The 22,414-nt window shown below is 34.5% G+C and overlaps 1 protein-coding gene across 6 annotated transcripts in view; it reads right to left on the reverse strand.

Annotated features, from left to right (window-relative positions):
- PCDH11X (protocadherin 11 X-linked) overlaps positions 1 to 22,414 on the reverse strand; it is a 717,733-nt gene that overhangs the window by 321,575 nt on the left and 373,744 nt on the right. For 2 of the 6 annotated variants that reach the window (XM_060086712.1, XM_060086707.1), the window contains exon 4: positions 15,213 to 15,242. The exons of the other annotated variants lie outside the window; for them this stretch is intronic. In XM_060086712.1, coding sequence (XP_059942695.1) covers positions 15,213 to 15,242 — 30 coding nt within the window. The remainder of the gene's footprint in view (positions 1 to 15,212; positions 15,243 to 22,414) is intronic. 6 annotated transcript variants of the gene reach the window in all.

The following is a 22,414-nucleotide window of genomic DNA, read 5'->3' on the forward strand; positions in this document are numbered from 1 at the left end:
ATATAGCTTGGTTATTGACATGTTTCCAAAATTAACATCACAATTACTAGACAATTTTTCCACTTTCTAGAAAAAATATTTTGATATGATATAAGCATAAGCCTTAAGGAAAAAGAATGAAAAGATAAGAAAGTGCCATTATGAAAAGTTAGTCTAATGAAGAGAATTATCAGAAGCAAAAAGAGAAAATTAAAGTTACTGAATAACTGAAAAAGTCCTTCAACTAATTCAGTTTAAGATATGGTTAAATAGGAAATCATATAATTAACAGATTTTGGATTTTCTGATTTCCAACCCAGGATATTCACAATATAAGCCACTCCAATAATAAAAATGGTCAAACTACCTATGAGTATAGATATGGCCATAGACCAAAGACTGAGATGAATTGTGTCTTTAAACTTGCATTGAAAATGTTTTCACTGTAATATGTAAATGGATATTACTTTCAATAATTACAAGCTTATCTTTTTCATTCACTATTAAATTGTCATTTCAAAATGTCACAATTACATTCAAATCATGTCTGCTTTTAGTTTAGATACTTTCTAGCAGACAAATGTGAAAATCTAGGCTATTATTAGTCTCAAAACCAGTATGTATATATACATCTATAGCTATAGTATCTAAAGTCACAGCTGACCATGGTAAGTCATCTAAATTTTGGAATTCGGTATGCTTTTAGAAATTATTTTATTTCTGTTCAATTACTATAAATCATTTCAATGTCTTTTATTGCCACTTTGTTTGACATGAAATAACTTATATAAAAATATATATATCCTAAAGTAAAAAGCTAGGAAATCCAATACATTGAATTCTAACCAGAAATTTTGTGTATTGTCATAAGCTGATTTTTCTACTTAGGAAAAAAGACTTCTTAGGAAGAGAACAACACTTGTTTTAATAGAGTAAAACATAACTTAAGATAGATCAATAATACCTTAAGATGGAGCATTCCTAATGGGTTAATACTTCCCAACTAATAAATTATTCTATACACATGAGTTTCCTTCCTCTTGACTTGAGGAAATATGTGTTAACTTGTGTCCTAAAAGGAGTTCAATGAACTAAGTTGTGACAGTTTTTTGTTTGTTTGTTTTGCGGTACACAGGCCTCTCACAGTTGTGGCCTCTCCCGTTACGGAGCACAGGCTCCGGACGTGCAGGCTCAGTGGCCATGGCCCACGGGCCCAGCCATTCTGCGGCATGTGGGATCTTCCCGGACCGGGGCACGAACCCGTGTCCCCTGCATCGGCAGGCAGACTCTCAACCACTGCGCCACCAGGGAAGCCCTGTGACAGTTTTTGAATGGCCAATGTCTGAATTGTGTTTTTGATGTGAGAAAATGCTGAATCTACTCTTGAACACTTTCTCAGTATAATTAAGATCCCCACTTGAAAAGTTGCATAGTCCTTTTCAAGTTACACACCTTCAAAGGAGAAAATTAAAGTTGGAGTTGAATAATATTCAGATCTGAATAATATTCTTTCTTTCCAAACTTCTAATGTCTTAAGCCACAACTCCTCAAATTTCAATGAATGCTTAGTGTAAGGGCATATATTTTCTTAACAAAAGTTGTCACGCATTTTAAACAAAACAAGGCGAGGTAATTCCAAATAGTGATGGTAGCAGCATGGAATTAGAAAGCAATGATAGGATGTTATGCCTATGACACTATAGATTCCATCTATTGAGAATATTCTTATCTATAGTGAAAGCATATGATAAAATAAACTTAACCAAAAGCACATAGAATTTAAAAGAAAATGACATTGTTTGCTTTCTCTTGATAGTGTTGATGAGGAAGACTTTCACTAAATATTAACTTAAATATGGTTAGTGCTTGGTATAAAGTGTCCCAGTGAGGCTGAATTTCTGATGTTTTATATTAAAATATCAACAGAGATCCTGAAATAACAGTAATATTCTCTGCTAGAAAAAGTATTAATAATAGTGTTGTAACAACTCAATGCACAGTGAATACATCTCTCAGAAATATTATGTGTCACATAAACAAGTTTTATACATTGAATAGTATATGCTAGGCAGATAATGACACTTATTTTACAAGATTCTATATCTAAGAAAATTCTCTAATCCTCCAAAACACTGCCAAGAATAAGTCAAGGATTTGTGGGGTGCCATTCATATTTAAACAGATTTCTTGATAACAGCCATTTGAATAATGGGTGCAGAGTGAAAGATCAAAGCTTCACAATTCACACTCTTTAATAAGAGCAATATAAACTTGTTTTTTTGCACATTTTGTAAATAGGTCAAAGAGTACTCATATATCATCAGTTTACAGAACTGTATTTCATGTGTGCCCTATGTTCTGTTGCCATCTAGTTCTTACGTACTTTATTTGTTACCATTGTCTTTAATTCACCCTCAGAATTCATTTGAGCTCCACTTTTAGTCGGCTACCTACTACCCTGATCATTTTCCTGCAATCTTTCCTGTTTGACAAAGCTTTTGTTTATCCAGCAGTGCTACAGTATAATCACAGAAAGAACGGAAAGTTTATTCAGTTATTACGTGTTTATAGATTTCAAATGAGTATATTTAATATACTGTTACCTTGGCTTGGGCGAGTGTCAAGAAGCAATACTATTTCAATACTTCATTCAATAACAACAAAATATGGGAAATTATACATATTGTGGTTGTTATTTGGATCAACATAAATAAATGGGCACGTTACTATCCTTACTCAGTACGTAGACTTGAAATCTAGTATGCTATAATCATCATAGCATCTTTTAAACATTACTAAATTGTAAGATTGGGAAAGCATTCTAGCTTGGCTCTATTAACCAGGGATTGAATAAACCTATGGAAAGCACGAGCTGCCTTTTTGGAAGGTTTTATATCGCTACAATCACACATGCATATATTCAGTAGGGTTGATTAACCTCATTGGCAAATATGTTACTGGTCATTGCTTGCCTTTTCTGTGGGTACTGGTCCTATATTGGCATACAAACTATATTTTACATCAATAAAATTAGGGCACAATTTTAATAACATTCATGAAAAGACCGATCAATCCAATTTTTTTCCTCAACGAAACTTAGGATTTTATATAAAGGATTTGCCACAGAAACAAATAAAATTTGCTAAATCTAAAATAAAGGCAGTAAGAATTGAATAAAGTAGCTCTCAAAGTTGGCTATGTATTTGAAACATGTAGGGAGCTTAAGAAACTACCAATGCCTGGGCCCCACCCCAGAGATGTTGATGTAATTGCTTGGAATGCAAAATGGACATTGCCAGTTTTCAAAAGTCCCTAGGTGATTCTAACACGCAGCCAGAGTAGAGAAGCACTAGAAAAACTCCCTCCCTACTCAAGAATCACTGTGCAGTGAGCCACATTAGCTGACTGAAAATCATAAGAACATTGGGAGAAGCAAATGGACTAATTGAGCATTTGCTATCTACTTGTTTCACAAAGCCCAACAAAAGCCAAAAACCTTACCCACTAGCAACTTTTGTTTACTAAGGTTCAATGCATTGGTTTCTGCCATGAAGTGTGATTTTTTTTTTTCTTGCTGCAGGTGGCTTCGTTGCTCATTCTTGTAATGGGATTTCCTGTTTTGCAATACTCACTGAAATTTTTATGGCTAATCCAAAGCATAATGTTTTAAATCAATTTAACACCCAGACAACTTTACATAGGCATTACAGAAATGGTACCTTCTCATCAATAAAAATGATACACAGCCTGTTCCGGAGTTATACAGCAAACAATTCCCAGCAATCACCTTTATTACAGAATATGAAACAGATCTCAGAGACAGTTCTTTAATGCTAGAGATTTACAGCACTGCATTCACAATTGCTTACTATGGAAAAGACTGAAGGTCAGTATTTGAGATTTGCTCCACTACACATCTTGCTTTCAAGAAAATAAGGAGGATAATCTGTCATGTTAGTAGAGAGATACACTGTTTGAAGCATTATGCACTTCAAGAGAAAACCCAACTCTTAAATCAATGTTTAAAGTATATTTGGATAACATTAGCTCTCATTCATAAATAATAATACAAGCTGTTAAAGGGAATCTGATAAATACTGTAGGCCAAGAGGAAGCAAATATAATGGGAAGGGGTAAGAAATTTAAACAGAATAAAAATACACTGGCATATGTATCTGATATAAGCTAAAAAGAGACCAAAATATAGGTGCTCAAAAACATAAACAAGAAGCCATTATATTTTAAAGAAAGGTTAGTGAATTTATGGAAGCTCTTACCTCTAAATGAGTAAGCCTGATGGAAAACCTAAGTACAAGTGAGTGGAATTTATTTTTATTCAAGAAAAATATTCTAAATAGGTTATTATAGTAAACTAAGCTTGTTATATAAGGTTGAATTTTTGGTTTACATATCTATTTTCCTTATTATACAAGGGTATCCTTGAGGTCAAAGAAACTATCTCATTCCTTTAGATATTTTCATTACCAAGTACAGAGTCTGATACATAGAAGGCATTCCATATATGTTTGTTAAACAGAGGACAAACTTTCATTAAATATTTACTAGGTTTCAAATAGTGTGTTAGGCATAGACTAAAGGAACTTATAAGACATCTTGAATTATTAATTCTTTATATCTCAACGTTAGACTATAAAAATTTATGCTTTAGTGTCTCTAAAGCATAAAAGTTAATCCTATAAACTTCTTTTAAGCAATTAAGAAATAATTCAACGAAATGAGGAAGACTAATTTCACAGGGATCCTCAATAAATGGGCTAGGAAATTGACTAACATATTCATAATTTTTTGGTAAAATAACAACTGATGATTAATTCTCAGAGGCTTCCCTGTGAGTCCCCTCGGAGTTAAGTAAGATACTTACCTACTTTAAAAATTAAATGCATGAGGGGCAAATATGTGAGAAGTAAAGGAATACGAGGAAGTATGCAAAAGATAATGTATCTAACCTAATCAACATAAGATATGAGACTTTAAAATCTCAATTCTTATTTATAAATGTCTCAATATCTGATTCAGCAACCATTGCTAACTCTACTGAAGAAATGTGTGTTCAGAAGAAAACTTCTTAATCTTCCAATATAAATGTTGCTTGGTAAAAAAAGAGGTGACTCTAAGTCACTATTACCGAGGACTTATACTGCACTCTTATATCCAGATATTTTGTCATAGAAAAAGACAAAATATTTGAATCAGTACTCTCATGCATTGTCAAACTTCGTCTACCTCCATGGGTCTAATCTACTTATACCATTCATCATTACTGTGTGCTTGTTCTAGTCCTCAAACCATACTGCCTAAGGGACATAACACATACAATAAATATTTAAGATAAGATAATAAAGGAGTTTTAGATGATTTAAAGACTCAATGAAAAGTCTACATATCTTATTACTATAAAGTTTACAAAATTATGAATATTAGAAAACTATGAAAAATTGGCATCATTGCAAAAGAACATGGTATAACACATGTGAAGATGACATATCTTCAGTAGAAACTGCAGAAGAATCTATCCCCTGCTGGTGGCAAGAAAGCAGTAGATCATAGAATAACTAAACCTCAGCTCAGCCACGGAGAAAAGCATATGATTTAATGAAATAAACATGATTTGTCTAGTAGTCCAAAAGAGAGTGGTCAGCCATTATCTCTATAGCAATGATATTGACAAACATTATTAATTAGAAAACATTACCCAATAAATTGCCTAAGATAGTTTCCTCTCTGAGTTACTTTCAGAAATCAAAAGATATGAATTAAGAAGGTGATACACCTGAAACAAACACAATATCGTATACTTCAATTAAAAGAATAAATAAATAAATAGGAAAGTAAAGTAAAAAACAAAAACAAACAAAAAAACCACTTAAACTTTAATTACATGAATTATATATCCAATAAAGCTGTTAAACCAAAGGAAGGTAAAAGCAAAATTAATCTTTTTTATCCTAAAATAGAGGAATTTTACATTTCAAAGGTGTCATGAATTCAGCAGTGAGGACAGCTATGTCACTGTTTCTGATATGAAAATCTAAGTTTAGAATAGAATTATAATTGTTTCAGTTGTTTGGTTGAGATCAGAGGTAGAAATCCTAATCTGAGCTCTATAGTTTGGAGTATCAATTTCAATGTATCAGTTGTTGAGTTAGTCATAGACAGTAGCAGACAAGGCTTCTAAATTATGTACAGACTCAGATGGCATTGAATGAACAGAAGCAAGGACTTTCAACAGTTGCTAGAAAAAAAAGGAATGGAAAACTGCCCAATCTGTGAAAATGGAAAGAGTACATATGCGAAAGGCTGAATCTGTAACTACACCTAACACTATTGTAAAGCTAACGACCCGGGAATAGTGTATTTAATACACATAACAGTGCTATTCAGATAAACCTTGAAATTGCTTTCTTCTTTTCTACTGCTTTGAATAAAATATATTTCGAAACCTTTTATAACCTTGACTTATTTTACTTAATATATCACTGTCTATTGTTTCCCATACATTCAGAAAAGGGCATACAGCTGAAATGAATATATATGATTTTATTTCAGACCGTCCTCAATACTATGCCACACACAGAGTGAAAACATCTGCTTCTCAGAGATATAATGGGTGAATTTTGATGCTGCAAGGTGAGACAATGGTAGGTAGGAAGGCTTAGAACATTTTGAAGGGAGGTTTAGAGTTTTTCAGTAAGAGATGAGAAAAGGATGCAATGTGATCATATAGCCACACCCCGTCCACTTTTTTGGCATAGGAGCAAAGAAAAATAACATTGTAAAAGAAATAAAGAGTCCAAATTGGACAGTTCAGTCACCTGGGACCTTACAGAAAAATACTTGAAAAAAATTTCAGAGCATCAGAGTTTTACAAAGAAGACACCTCTCAGCATTGATTTTCCCAAGATACTTCTATGCACACTAAAGAACAGGATTACAACTGCCTGAATTAGGGCTAAGGAGTAGTTTACCATTTGTGCCACATATTTCTTTCTGTTTTACATGAAGTCAGAGGACCCTAAATAGAAGATGTTTAAATCCCTGTATAATCAAGCATTTGCTACTATATTAGTAGAATACTTCACATTTTATTCTGGAAAATTTGAAATCAGTTTCCTTTGGATTAAGTCAGTTCTGTTAAACTCTTATCAAAATATGGAAATTTAAAATAAGACAAATACACTAAATGTCTATAAAAAGTGAAATATGATATGTCCTAGTGATGAGGTTCAGGGCAGGTCACCCCAAGATACACTACTTCAGTGTATTGATTATTTGGAATTAAAGTAACTTAAGAAATAGCAAGTGCAAGAAGAACACTCAGACCCTCCTTTGTCCTGCTAAAAACAGGAAATAAATCTCCAATGTGAAAGGTATCCTCCCTGTACAAGGAGAAAGTTAGAGATCCTCATCACCAAAGACAGGGAATTCAGGGCTGAGAAAGTTGTATACAAAAACCTTGTTACTTCTTTACTAATTTTACTACCCTAAGCCCAAATCCCTTTGTCTTGTCAATTCTTTACAAATGTATTGTTTCTTTATCTAAAAGATATAAAAGTTGCCGGCTTTGGTTACTTCTTTGAGCATCATATTTTTATGAGCTCTCATATGTACAAACTTAAATTTGTTTTTCTCCTGTTAATCTATCTTATGTCAATTTAATTAATAGACCAGCCAGAGAACCTAGAAGGGAAAAAGGGAAAAGTTTTCCTCTCTACACTAGGAATTGAAAGAATACAGAAGAAATATGTACTTGATTAACATGAACTCACAATCCAGTTGTGAACATTATATTTATGGGTAGAAATGGATGGACAGATCACAGAAGGCTTTATGGAAGAAAGGTTTCCAGAAATACTGGGAGAGGAGCAGTATTTAAAATGTCAAATGTAACAGAAATTCTGGAGCTAGTAAGCAGAAAGTCTTGGACAAATGATGAAAGGGTTATATTTTAATTGGAAGTAAAAATAACAAATTATAGCAGGGAATATGTAGTGAGAAAATGCAGTTAATAGAGAGATGATTCCCTCAATTTAGTAGTGAATTACAGCAATGGCTGAAGAGGATATAGTCTACTTGGGGGGTGGTTATTTCATATTTATTTTCCCTGACAAGTGACATTTATGTATATTTAAAGGAAAAATGGAAGTGGCATCTATAAAGAGACTAAAAAGCTAGATATTTCAATAACTGAAAGGGAAAAAATGAGATACTAGAAAGGAACTCAGAAATATATTGGGGTTACAAAGGTGGTCTCTATCTTAGGATAGTAGGACCTAAAGTCATTTGTTGGTAATTCAGGATTGGAAATTGTAAAAGGAATTTGAAGATGGTTGAAAAGGTTTGGGATAGTCATTCAAGGCCCAGGATAGAAAGTTAATGGAAAGGAGCATAAAAAGACTTCTGAACAATACCTAGACCCACAGCAGAAGTTTAATACTATGAATGTGTAGTAAGCTAGATTTTGAGTACAATTTTGTAATTTATTTATTTATTTATTTATTTTTTGCCAAAGAGTGTTCAGTGACCTGTGGAGAATACAATCTGTGAGGGGACTACAGTTGGAAATTGGCACCATAAACAGAGTGAGAAGCCAAGAATGAAAAGCCAAGGATAGTAATGATGAGATGGGGAGAGAAATGTAACCAGGAGGGAATTTCATAAAGTGGGATGAGCAATTACAGGACCTAATGAAGGGAAAGTTCAAGTTCATAAGATAGGATAACCCAAGGCGGATAATAAAGTTATGGTCTTAAAAAGAGAGGACAATGTTCAAAATCATGGAGTCCTTGTAATCACATGAAAATAACATCCAGGGAATGCACATACGTACATGTTAGGGCCATAGAATCAACAAACCAAGCAACAAAAATCAACAAAATCCAAAACAGATCAACAAAAACAAACATGTAAGACAAAACAGATATCTATTTGTGGTGATAACTACATTAACAGTTTTAACATTGAATGTCAGTGCAAGCAGACGCCTTGAATAAGCATAGAAGGAGAATCCAAAGATCAAACCAGAGATGTCCTTTAAAATCTGTCACTTTTTTTTGCCACTAACTAAATTTTCAGTCACTACACATTGAGTTAAATAATCTATTCCAAAGCAAAATAAGAAGCTGTTAAGACACTACCAAAGGACTCAGTATACCTGCAGTACAATGTCCCTGGAAGATCACATCTAAGGAACATATGTAGGAAAAATGTAAATAGGTTTGCTTGTAGTTGGTAATGCTAAATTAGAGCTCTTATGTGATTTAACTTTCTCATAGCATTACTAACATTCAATTGAATGCCTGATAAGGAAAACTGGTTAGTATAGAAGAAATAACATTCACAATTGCTGTAGATTTAGCTTCATGCATTTGTTAGATTATCATGCTGCAAAAAGTATGTATGAAAATAATCCTTCATTAAAGCCAAGGCTTGTGGATACATCTCTTCAGAAACGTAACCTTAGAATTAGTTTCATTTAGAGAAAACCTTTCAAAAATATCTCAACATGCCGTGCCATATTCAAACTTCTAAATTATACAGTTTGGACAATTTATGATGAAGAAACTTCCCAAAGTTTCTGGATTGTTGAATAGGATAAGGGAAGAAGAAGTAGCTTGGAGACACCAGTAAAATGTTACTTTAACATATGTTCCTTTGAACATTCTCATTGCCTCCCTCTTCTTCATGTAGCCTTGGAGCAAATGGTTACACAAATGACAGGAGTCTGGAAGAAGAGAGGCCAATAACAGGCAATGACTTTTATTTGTTTTTTTTTTCCTATAGTTATTCTTTCTGCTACCAACTAGCCTAGTCTGAAAGAAGCCACTTTGTAAATTCACCTCAGGCAAATATAAAGAAATAAGAAATATACTCTTTTGAGAATCTCAGTCAGTTCTGTTTCTGCCAACTTCAGTTTAGCACTTTGGTGAGGATACTCTTTAACAAGCATAGCCATTTGTGCAAACCCTGAGGGCAATTTAAACTCAGGCTTAGCCAAAGGGGAGGGATTTAAAAAAAAAATCTACGTGGAAATACTTAGGTTAGAACTAACTTAGGGAATCAGTTTGTGTTATATTAACCAGGTTCAAAACTTGTACTTATCTATTTAGTTGAAAATAAACATTGTTATCATCAATCTATTCAATCACAGGTGGCTATGTGTTGAAATGTATTTTCCCCTTAATTAACTCTTAGCCATTCCATACTAAAGAGTGAATGAACTATGGAGTATGACATTTGCTTTTATTCTGCTCTTTGAATGCCACTAGCTTCCCTGTGAAATGTAATCGTTTAAAAGAGAGGTAGAAAAACATGTCTATCTATCTCTGTACCTTAAACCTCTGATTTGGAATCTAAAACTAGTCTTGTTTGGTGAGGTCTCTGAAGTCATTTAAATGTAAATAGCTGAGGAAGTCATTGAGAAATTATAGGTCCTTTGAAGTTTGAGACTCTAGGTCCTTTGATGTTTGAGACTTTAGGACAATAAATCATTCATTTAGATACTTCATTCTTAGCTAAGTTAATATGTGGCCCTATTTTTTTACAAATGCAGGAAGCTTATATTTTTCACTTACTCTGAATTAAACTGAATGTAAAAGTAATATTTTATAATTTATACTAAAAAAACCTAAATAGGTGAGGTTCAAGAGTTCAAGATTAATTCAACTTTTTATGGAGACAATTGCAGTAAATCCAAAGTTAATGAATATTCTGACAGTTAATATATTTAAGGTTTATAGCTTCTTGAATTTAATATTCAAAATACCCTTTAAATACATAAACACAATGAACCAAAAATAAAGGGCGTCAGAGGACAGACCTAATCTCCATGGTATATGTTAACCATATTATATCAGGCTAGGTATAGAATGCATATAGACTAGTGAAAAGGGCTTGATAATAGGTCTGTAGCATCATCAGAGTTGACAGAAGTAAATTTTTTAAAAAATATTATTCTTCCTGAAGCATCTTAAAACATTAAATATAGTCTGGGTAATTACTAAAATACAATAAAACAATTATTTTGATATAAAAGTATTTGTTTTATGATTCAAGTTTTTCTCTTCTATATATTTTTTAAAGTTATTCTGGATAGATTGCCTGGGTTCAACTCATGGCTTTTCTACTGGTGAGCTCTGTAATCTTAGACAAGCACTTAAGCTCTCTGTACCATGGTTTTCTCAATTGCAAAAGAGTTCATAGGATTAAACTGTGAGTTTATAGGACTAAATATGTAGTAGGTATAGACATATAGATATAGATATAGATGTAGATGTAGATATAGATATAGAAGTATACATATATACATATATGCACTTATATGTATACACACACACACACACAGTGCTTGGAACAGAGTAAGCACAATATTAGTAAGTTAATTTTACTGTGTTTACTTTGGTATAGAATGGTAGTGGGAAAAAATGACCAAGTGCTCACAGCTGTCCCTTTCTTATACTCTGCTTTTGAGACCGGAGAGAAGTGAGCAGGGCACAACAATTAAAAGAATGACACAGCTGTTGAGAAAGACAGGATACTACAAAAACTGGTTAGAGCCTACTAGGTCCAAGATGGTGGAAGATTCAACTTCCAGTAGACCTTGAGACTCATTATACCCTCATTGTTATATATTAACATCTAAATGACACACCCACAGGCATGACAGTTCAGAGGCCGAAAATAAAAGACCAAAAGTTGGTGGTGCCCCAACTCCTGGAAATCTCTGCCCCTTTCCCCAAATAGTTGGAATAATCCTCCCACTTGTTAGACTATGAAATCACCTAGCCTATAATAACTAACAACCCATACCCCAGGGCCCTCTTGCCTTCTGAGATGGTTCAAATTCTATCTATGGAGTGTGTATCTCCCTGAATAAATCGGCCTTCACTCTACTTTGTCTTGCTATTGAATTCTTTCCTGCATGAAGCCAAATACCTTCGCTTGGGAACCCATCCAAGGGACTTGCCTGAAACCTGGGATATGACCATTCTTTGGTTCCCTCCTTTTCTTACAACACTTTGTCTTGACCAAACTTTAGTCAGGAATCTCTCCTTCCTACAGGCTCCTGAGCTCTGCTTGCCACCAAGTAATGAGCAAGCACTAAAATTGTGGAACGCATCCCCTTTATCAGGGTCTCTTGGGAATCAGCTGACCACAGAAAGACACTTTTCCTGGTGGACCCCACTGGCCACTTATCTGGCTTGTCCAGTTTCTTCTTAAAAGATTCTGCTTATCTCTGCTTACCCCTTTTTACCTTAAAAAAAAGAAACACCTTTTTTCTGTTAGATTTTAAGGTCTTGCAGATTACTGAGGTCAGAGCCTTCTCTCTATTCTGAATAAAATCTCTAAGTCCAGATTTGCTTTTATTTGACACACACAAAAAGTATCCATCACTAAAAACCACACTTTCCATTGCTCCTTATATTGTGATTATATTACTGTTTTAATATTCACAATTGAAGTGTTTTATGTTAAGGTTTAATGACTCAGGTGTTTTCTGAATTCACCCCTGAGTGCTGTGTACAGTCTTAATTTTTTAAAACAAAACAATTTTCTATTTATAGAATAACTATACTAGATAAAAACTGCCAATATTTCTGTTCTTCAAAATTCCAACTTTTAAATAACTGAGCAACAAGTCCTTTTCTAAATTTACCAGAATGTTTGAGAATGTTAGAACACCTAAAAGCTGTAGAGCTTCTCTCTCTCTCTCTCTCTCTCTCCCTCTCTCTTTCACTTTACATAGCTAGTGACATTTTATTCCCCTTGCTTCCCTCCTTTTAATTGGAGAAATCTTCTATAAATTTTTGCCTTCTCGGAGGAGTTAATTCTCAAAAAGTCATCACTCCAAGGTCACAGTGATAAGATGGTTCAGACAGGCATCTGAAAACTCTCAGAAAGGTATATTGAGTGAAAATTATCTAATGCTGATATTTTACTTTATCTCTCAAACACTAATGACAATTCATTTTGACATTGTAGTCAGGTTCCATTTTCAGGTAATCCTCACACTTGATAAAGCCATCCAGGCAGAGTACTTCTGGCATAGTCTAGACCACTCTTTGGCAAGTTCTTTTTCAAAGACAAAATTTGGTCTCTCAAACTAGAAAAACACTCATATTTAACCTAGCGTACATTTATGACAACATTTTGGTTCCAAACCTCAAAACATGGTGAAGAAACCAAGGCATAAATTCTAGAAAACAAATGTCAGTGAACAGTTGAATAACTGTTTATTTTTAGTGGTGCTGCAGTTTAACCAATGAGGTAATTAAAATTTAACAATATGTGTGACATAGTTTATTTTTTAATGGTAGAAAACCATTTTTTTTCTAGACAGCTAGACTGTTCATATATATGTGAGCAGAACTTAAAATTTTCACATTGAAGGAGGCCAAAATATACAATGTGAAAAATTCTCTTCAATAAATGGTGTTGGGAAAACTGGACAGCTACATGTAAAAGAATCAAACTGGGCTACTTTTTCACACCATATACAAAAATAAACTGAAAATGGATTAAAGGCTTAAATGTAAGACCTGAAACAATAAAAGTCCTAGAAGAAAACATTGGCAGCATGGTCTTTGACATAAGTCTTAGCAATATTTTGGGGGGTCTATTTCCTCAGGCAAGGGAAACAAAAGCAAAAATAAACAAATGGGACTACATCAAACTCAAAATTTTTTGCATAACAAAGGAAACTGTCAACAAAACAAAAAAGGCAACCTACAGAATGGCAGAATATATTTGCAAATGATATAACTGATGAGGGGTTAATATCAAAAATACATAAAGAACTCATACAACTCAACGTCAAGAAAACAAACAACCTGATTAAAAAATGGACAGAGGAACAGAATAGACATTTTTTCGTAGAAGACATACAGATGGTCAAAAGACACATGAAAAGATGCTCAACATCTCTAATCATCAGGAAACTTCAAATCAAAACCACAATAAGATACCACCTCACACCTGTCAGAATGGCTATCATTAAGAGACAACATATAACGAGTGTTGGTGAGGATGTACAGAAAAGGGAACCCTTGTGCACTGTTAGTGGGAATGTAATTGGTACAGCCACTGTGGAAGACAGTATGGAGTTTCCTCACAAAATTAAAAATAGAACTGCTATATGATCCAGCACAAAAACACTAAAACACTATTTCAGAATGATATATACATCCCAATGCTCATTGCACCATTATTTACAATAGCCAAGATACAGAAGCCAAATAAGAGTCCATCAAATATTATGAAATAATAATGGAATATAACTCAGCCATTAAAAAGAGGTCATGCCATTTGTGACAACATGGATGAATCAAGAGGGTATTTTGCTAAGTTAAATAAATCAGACAGAGAAAAACAACAACTGTATGATCTCATATGCGGAATCTAAAAAACAAAAACAGACTTCAGAGAACAAAAAGTTGGTTGGCAGAGGGGAGGAAAGTGGTTGAAAAAGGTGAAGGGGGTTAAGAGGTAGAAACCTCCAGTTTTAAAATAAATGTCACACGGATGTAATATACAGCATAAAGGATACGGTCGATAATATTATGATATAACTTTATAAGGTTACAGATGGTTACTAGTCTTATCATGGTGGTAATCATTTCATAATGTATGCAAATGTCAAATCACTATGTAATACACCTGAAACTAACATAATATTGTACATCAACTATATTTCAATTAGAAAATTTTTTTTGCATTGAAAGATGACATTCTAAAGCCCAGTTTCTCAGAGAACATCAATTTACTGATTAACCATGTTTAGTTTATGGTATTTTTCTCTGTGACCTTATCAGACATCATCATGCAGACATTCACTAACTTTTGCTGTCACTGTTAAATTGTGAATTGACACCAAAATGGTCCCTTTTATTGCTAAAATTTATCATAAAATAACTGTATTACCAGAATATTCACGAAGTGATGCTGTCAGCAGTATGTTGTTTTGGCACAGTGGGAAAATAAAGTGTTCATGAAAAATAAAATAAAATAAGACTTGAAAATTGCTTCCAGGACTGTGTAAGTGATACAAAATGTAGAGACAGCTCAGCTTGAAGCTCTTTTAAGGCAGAACTACAACATCTGTCATCTTAAATACTTACAGTTTTAACTCCACTTAGTAGCTACTGTGGCTTCAGAAATGTAAGAAAAATATCACAACATATTTTGAAATCAATTTTCTTTGAAATTTACAATCTTACCTTTCCTGCCTTTTTTCCCTCGGATTTCCGCTGATTTACGATAAAGTGGAGGCAAAGGAAGCAAAGGAAAACAAAACAAAACAAAAACAAAAACAAAAATCAGCTCCAATTTGTTATTGCAAATACATTTTTTTAAAAAACATGCCAAAGTCCCAAGTGCAATAATACACATTTTTGTTCTTCTAATGAAGTTATTTTCATCTGTTGCACTCTTCAGTGGTTTCAGGAAAGGGATATAACATTGTCAATCTCATACAGTAATATATAGAGCCATATAAAAATCTTCAATGGTCATCAAAAAGTCATTAAATCCTTAGCTCACATAGGCATTGGCCAAGAAAAGACATATTTCCGTTTAGATATTCCCTTATTTATTTTCCATCCATTTTTAAATGGATGAATCTTTATCTCAAGCATGAACACATTTCTTAAAAAAAACTAGTTTAATTGGAGATTCATGAATTAGGAGTAAACATAAATATCTATACAGTTTGGATACTCTCTCTAAATGTTAATTTTTGTGGGTCTTAAGAGCACCTTAATTCAATTCTGTTCAACTAAATAATTTTTGCAGCCATCCTGGTAAAGTCATTTTGTTCATTTTTATTTAAGACTTCTTTTTTCCCCCATTCAACCTCAGGAAATGGGGTAAATTGATTTTGAAAACTCCAGAAGCATTTAGGCCATTTGTCGCTTGGATTCATTCTCCTTTGTAGAGGATGAACACATCACATGATAAAAGGATCACATGTCTAACATTTCTAGCTAACGATGCTCCCAAAAGTCCTTTCTCCTCAAAATTTATCTCAGTTCCCTGTCATTGCTACAGTTGTGCAAAAGTTTCTCTGAGCATCAGAGAAAATTGGGGAGGAGATAGAGGTGAATTTGAAATAAGGGTATATACAAAGAGAGATGCAATAAATGTAGTAAGAGGATGTTTAGTGGTTTGATATGATTTCAGATCTATTTGTTCATGACAAAAATTGTTTTGATCTAAGAATACTTATTTTTATAAGTAAATTGTTTCGATAAAAGTATTGAAGTTGTTGTGTCAGGATGTCATCATCAACATCTGCAGTTGCTGACAAGCACTCAGTAGTAGCTCAACTGCTGAGGGGCACCTCCAGGGTCTTATCAATAAGAACATATGAAGAAGCAACTATGGCAAGGGGACATTAGAGTGTAAATACCCAGAGTGTGTGAGGACCATCTGAGAGTGTTCGGTCTGGGCAAGGTGACTCTTTCCTGATCTAAATAGCTCTCTGAAGACTTTGGGGTATTGGCTCCTGCCTAGGAAGGTGGATCTCTGCTCAGCAGTGGTGAAAACAATGAAGCAGCCCCAGGGAAGGAGATTATCATGCTTGCCAGCCTCGGTGCCTTCATTTCCTAGCGATGTGCTCTACAACAAGAGACTTTCATCTTTGTGCTGGCAGCTGGACATCAGCTCTCAGTTGACTAAGCTCTCTCTCCCTAGAACTAGCTCATAGAAATGTTAGGGAGTCATTTAATGAAGTCTTGACCAGGCATGATGGACCTCTTGCCTGAGTTGTCTTGCAACAGGAGGTCTCGATGAAGAATGTGGTGCTGCCACCAAATCTAACCAGGAGTATTCGGGAGAGGCCAAAGGAGGGAGGACATGCCAACCCATAGTATGTCTTGTAAAACTAACCTGGAAGAATTTGGGAGGGGCTAAAAGAAGGAGGGAGGAGACGACATGTCCTGGCCACCTCCCAGAAACCCTCATGCTGGAATCCATCTTGGCTGAGAGATGTGAACGCCACCAGGGAGGACCCTGAGTCAGATCAAATATGGGCCAAGCAAGATGATTGTCCAGAGATAACCCAGAAACTAATCACATTACCATAAAACCTGAGACTGTAGGCCACATAGCAGAGCAGTTCTTCTGGGTTCCTTTACCCTGTTGCTCTCTGCCTGGGTGCCCATTTCCAAAAAAGTATTTTGCTTTGTCAGTACATGTGTCTCCTTGGACAATTCATTTGCGAGTGTTAGACAAGAGCCCACTCTAGGCTCTGGAACGGGTCCCTCTTCCTGCAACAGAAAGGTACACCACAACTAAATTTGGACTTTATTCCTTTCATTGTGCCCTTTGCCTGGAACAATAGTGTAATTAATCAATCATTGGTTTGGAGTATGTTATTTCTTTATTATGTTATTTCTTTATTTCTTTATTGGCTTATTAAGGGACATTATTTTGTATGCTATTGGCTTGTAAAATTATAATTCCCACAGTAGACCTGTGTTAAATAAAATATTGGCAAAGATAATCTCAGTCTCTGAGCATAATTTGCCTTTTGTTATCCAATGACTTATTCTCAGACCAAAAAGGGTATAGTTTTTTTTTCTGTCATTTTAATATAACTTGAGTTTCCAAAATTGACTTTTGAGGAAGGTATCAAGACATGGTCACAAATCTATCTAAGAAAATCAAAGTGTGTTTTTTTCTTTCCATTTTGGGTAGTTATTTTTAACCTAAGATATTCTTATTGTCCTTATGTGTTGATCAAATTCAGCCATCAGTGGCTCAGTGTTAGAATTCTATTGGTCTGTGAAGGCATAGCCTGAGGATAATGCTTTGAATAATCTCTTTCAAGAAAGTGTCCTTGGATTTTAATGTCTTTAAACAATTGGTATTTACATCTCTCTTTATTATGAATAATTCTTAAATAACAGGTTAAAAATTTTAACTTTCCAACAGAAATAATATCATGGACAAAAAACCCTCAACATTTTAACCATATTTAAGAATATAATATTAAAAAATCTTTCTTTATTTTATAGAACCACAATAGATCTTTTATAGAACCACAATAGATCTTTTTATATTCCCTCCATTGGAATTTACTGTCAAGAAAACATTAGATTTTAGTTAGATGTTTTACCACTTATTACTGAGCAATACAAAATCCTTAGCAAGACAAGTGAAGATGTGAAAATATTAATTATATCTATCTTGGTAAATTAGTGAATTATTGAAAAAGTAATGACTTAATATTTAAAGCTAGTCAACATATTGAGAGCACCTCTTTATCAATGCAGTGAAAAAAGACAACTCCAGAATATGTGTTTATTTCCCTAAATTATATATTTTAATTAAGAGCATTGCCTATGCTGTGCTCCTTTTGCCCTTGTTTGAGAATTTCCATTGAGAAAGTTTAAAATAGGTCAAGTGGGAAATATTAAAATGATAGTCTTTGCATTTTCCACACCACACAGACAGAACACAATCTGTCACCATAAGTGGGCCCTATCTCATGACAACTAGACAAGCATTAGAATTAAAAGAAAGCACAGAAATATATTGGCAGGCATGTGAGTAGGTTGGCAAATTGATACCAGATTTGATGATAGAAACATTTAAAAAAAATCAATTCTGGAAGGGGAAAAAACATGCTGAAAAGCAATTTCTATTTTAATGGAGACATGGATTTTTATCCCCTTATTTTAAAAATGACCCCCGGGCCTCCCTGGTGGCGCAGTGGTTGAGAGTCCGCCTGCCGATGCAGGGGATACGGGTTCGTGCCCCGGTCTGGGAGGATCCCACATGCCGCGGAGCGGCTGGGCCCGTGAGCCATGGCCGCTGGGCCTGCGCGTCCGGAGCCTGTGCTCTGCAACAGGAGAGGCCACAACAGTGAGAGGCCCGCATACCACACACACAAAAAATAAAATAAAATAAAATAAAATAAATAAAATAAATAAAAATGACCCCCAAGAGGACAAAATTATATCAACTAAATCACTCTCCAAACTTAATTATATATAGTAAGGTAGGGAGAAAAGTTCACCAGTCTGAATGTTATGGGCTCAGAATTTTCTATAGTATACATTAGTCATGTAGTTTTCATATGTTCTTATTAACCTCTAGGAGTGAATAAATTCTAACTCTTACTGCTAATAAATGAACATTTCTCCTATTATATCTAATTTTCTAGATTGATAGAGCTGATTGACTCTAATGAAAAAGAGGGCCAAGATATAGCATACAAGAGAAGTAAAGTGTGTTAATATCAAGGGGATGATCCAACTAGGAGAGCACCCTCAAATTTTAGTCAGCTCTTTTCTGTATCATACAGCATTAGCACAGTAGAGTATGGTGGCAGATAAGTCACCACAGTGAAGAGTTATTCAAGTATACACTGAGGCTGTAGCTGTATTGGTATAATTGGAAGAAATAAGATCAAATGATTTTGGTATTCCTCAATATCTATGTGCTTTTGTGTTTCAGCTTTGTTTTTTTTTTGGCCTGGGCATTCAGAATGAACACAACAAGGACAAAGGATGGGGTCAACAGAAGAAGAGGTCTCTAACCCAAAAGAATATTGCCTCTGTGCAGTCTCTGAAAAATCCTAACTCCTTCTTTTACCCATCTCCAAGTTTACTACTTCTCTTTTCCTTTTCTGACTTGTGTACAGTACAGCTGTTACCATCATTCTGCCTTCATGTATTGCTGCTGCTTACAGAGCAGCTGTCCTCTTGAACACAACCATTAGGAATTTCTGATCACTAAGACTAATGACAGAGTAAAGGGAACAAGACTAGAGTCAGAAGTCAAGGCAGCCACATCTCTAAACAAAGGTAACAGAAAGAGGAAGAAACTTATTAGAGGACAAAGACACCAGAGGTTATCCTAACTCACTACTCTGCCTGCTGATTAGGAAAGAAATAGAACAGAATGTGTACAGGAGACAATGCACTTGATAAGCACAGATTTATTTTAAAAGCTGATTACGATAATCACTCAATAAAGCATCAACCATCACTAAATTTCTTTTTTTAATTGAAGTATAGTTGATTTACAATGTTATTTTCTGGAAAACAGCAAAGTGATTCAGTCATACGTACACATATATATATATATATATATTTTTTTTTTTTTCAGATTCTTTTGCCTTACAGGTTACTATAAAATATTGAGTATAATTTCCTGTGCTATACAGTAGGTCCTTGTAGGTTATCTATTTTATATGTAGTAATGTGTATATGTTAATCCCAAACTCCTAATTTGTCCCCCCCACCTTTCTCCTTTGGTAACCATGTTTGTTTTCTATGTCTGTGGGCCTATTTCTGTTTTGTATGTAAGTTCATTTGTATCATTGATTTTTTAGATTCTACATATAAGCAATATCATATGATATTTGTCTTTCTCTGTCTGGCTTACTTTACTTAGTATGCTAATCTCTAGGTCCATTCAACCATCACTAAATTTTTGTCAGCTGGATCAGATGTGATAGCAACTTGAGATGTCCAGTAGTGGTCAAGATTTAACAAAAAGCACTTTCAGTGACACCAGCAGTGTTGTGGAGGTACCTTTTCTGAATGGCATGGTCAAATGAAAATAGTTATGACTGTGTACACAGAGCAGATCCCGAATAAATATTTGTCTAACAGATGGAATAAAACTGGGGAAGAAGGTTTTTTAGCGCTGTGTGTGCATGTGTGTTTATAAAAAAATAAAAGCCTATGGAGTCAGGTTTCTAATACTATACCATGTGGAATATCCAACCCCTCCCCCTAATATATGCTTTAAATATATCAGAACTTGAAGTGTAATTTTTACTTGGCTTAAATCTCCATATCACAGCCTAGTTTATTTTTTTAGTAGGCTGGTACATGTGACATTGTATTTCAGAACTTTATTCAGTTAGCAACTTAGAGTGTTGTTGGCTATAAAGGAAAGATACTGGTGAATCTAATAAGAGTAAGCCTAAATGTCCTTCTCAACATGTTTGTTTACTATCTATTTCCTTTCTAAAATGAAAATCACCATTTCAAAAGAACACATTTAAGGGAATGTATCTATGGATTTTTATTGTCTTATTCTCTTTTTTCTAAATTTGAGACTGGTATAAAAATTGTATACATAGTTTAAATACATCAGTAAAGAGAATATGAAATTTGAAATCAGAAGATTCAGGTTTCAGTCCTGGGTTCACAAGTAGCTATGTGAACTTATTCAAGCAAAACTTTAGAAGGCTATGTCTTCCTCCTACACTGAATCCAAGGCATTAGCTACATTTAATGATGATGAAGGTGATGATTGTGACAATAACAGGAATACTGTTACTACAACTATCACTGCCACTACTATCATCACCTTTCATTTATTGAGTATGAAGCATTTTAGTAAATGCTTTACAAATATCATCTCACTTAATTGTTATAGTGACACTTTGATGTGAGAAAATTATCATTTCCATTTTACAAAGAGGAAAATGTGGATCAAAGAGATGAAGAAATTTACTTAATCACTCTACTTGTAAGGTGTAGAGCTGAGGTTTCAATCCAGATCTTCTGGATTCTAAAGTTCTAGAATGTAAGCTCCATAGCAGCAGGCATTTTGTCATTTTGGAGTTTGGAATTCTGCTATAGTCTCAATGCCTAAAAAAGTGCCTGGTACTAAGGAGACCTACAATAAATATTTATAGACTGAATCAAATAACAAGATATTCCTCTATTATTTAATTACATAGATAATTAGAGCTAGATTGTAATAATTGATTATGAATCTTACTGAAAAGCACAAATTTTGGAGCTATATTGAGTGGATTCAACTCTTGTCTCTAACGCTTATTACCTATGTGACCCCAGGCATGTTTCTTCTTGTCATTTTGCCTTAGTTTCATCATCTGTAGAATAGAGAAATATGAGTTCCTACTCCAGAGTATTTGTTACAAGGGTTAAATCAGTAAACTAGGGACATCAAACAGTAGTTGGCACTTTGAATAGTGTATATATGTTAGCTCTTATTACTGGTGTTTTATGTTAACATCTTTATTGATATACCTTACATACCATAGAATTAATCCATTTAAAGTATAAATTCAATGTTTTTTTTTTTTTTTTTTTTTTTTGCGGTATGCGGGCCTCTCACTGTTGTGGCCTCCCCTGTTGCGGAGCACAGGCTCCGGACGCTCAGGCTCCGGACGCACAGGCTCAGCGGCCATGGCTCACGGGCCCAGCCGCTCCGCGGCATATGGGATCCTCCCAGACCGGGGCACGAACCCGTATCCCCTGCATCGGCAGGCGGACTCTCAACCACTTGCGCCACCAGGGAGGCCCAAATTCAATGTTTTTTGTATATTCACAGGTGTCTGTAATCATCACCATATTCAATTTTATAACAATTTCATGACCTCAAAAAGAAACCCTAAAACACAACATTGTAAATCAACTATACCCCAATA

The sequence above is a fragment of the Mesoplodon densirostris genome, chromosome X (assembly GCF_025265405.1).
Source record: "Mesoplodon densirostris isolate mMesDen1 chromosome X, mMesDen1 primary haplotype, whole genome shotgun sequence".
Classification (NCBI taxonomy): Eukaryota; Metazoa; Chordata; class Mammalia; order Artiodactyla; family Ziphiidae; genus Mesoplodon; species Mesoplodon densirostris.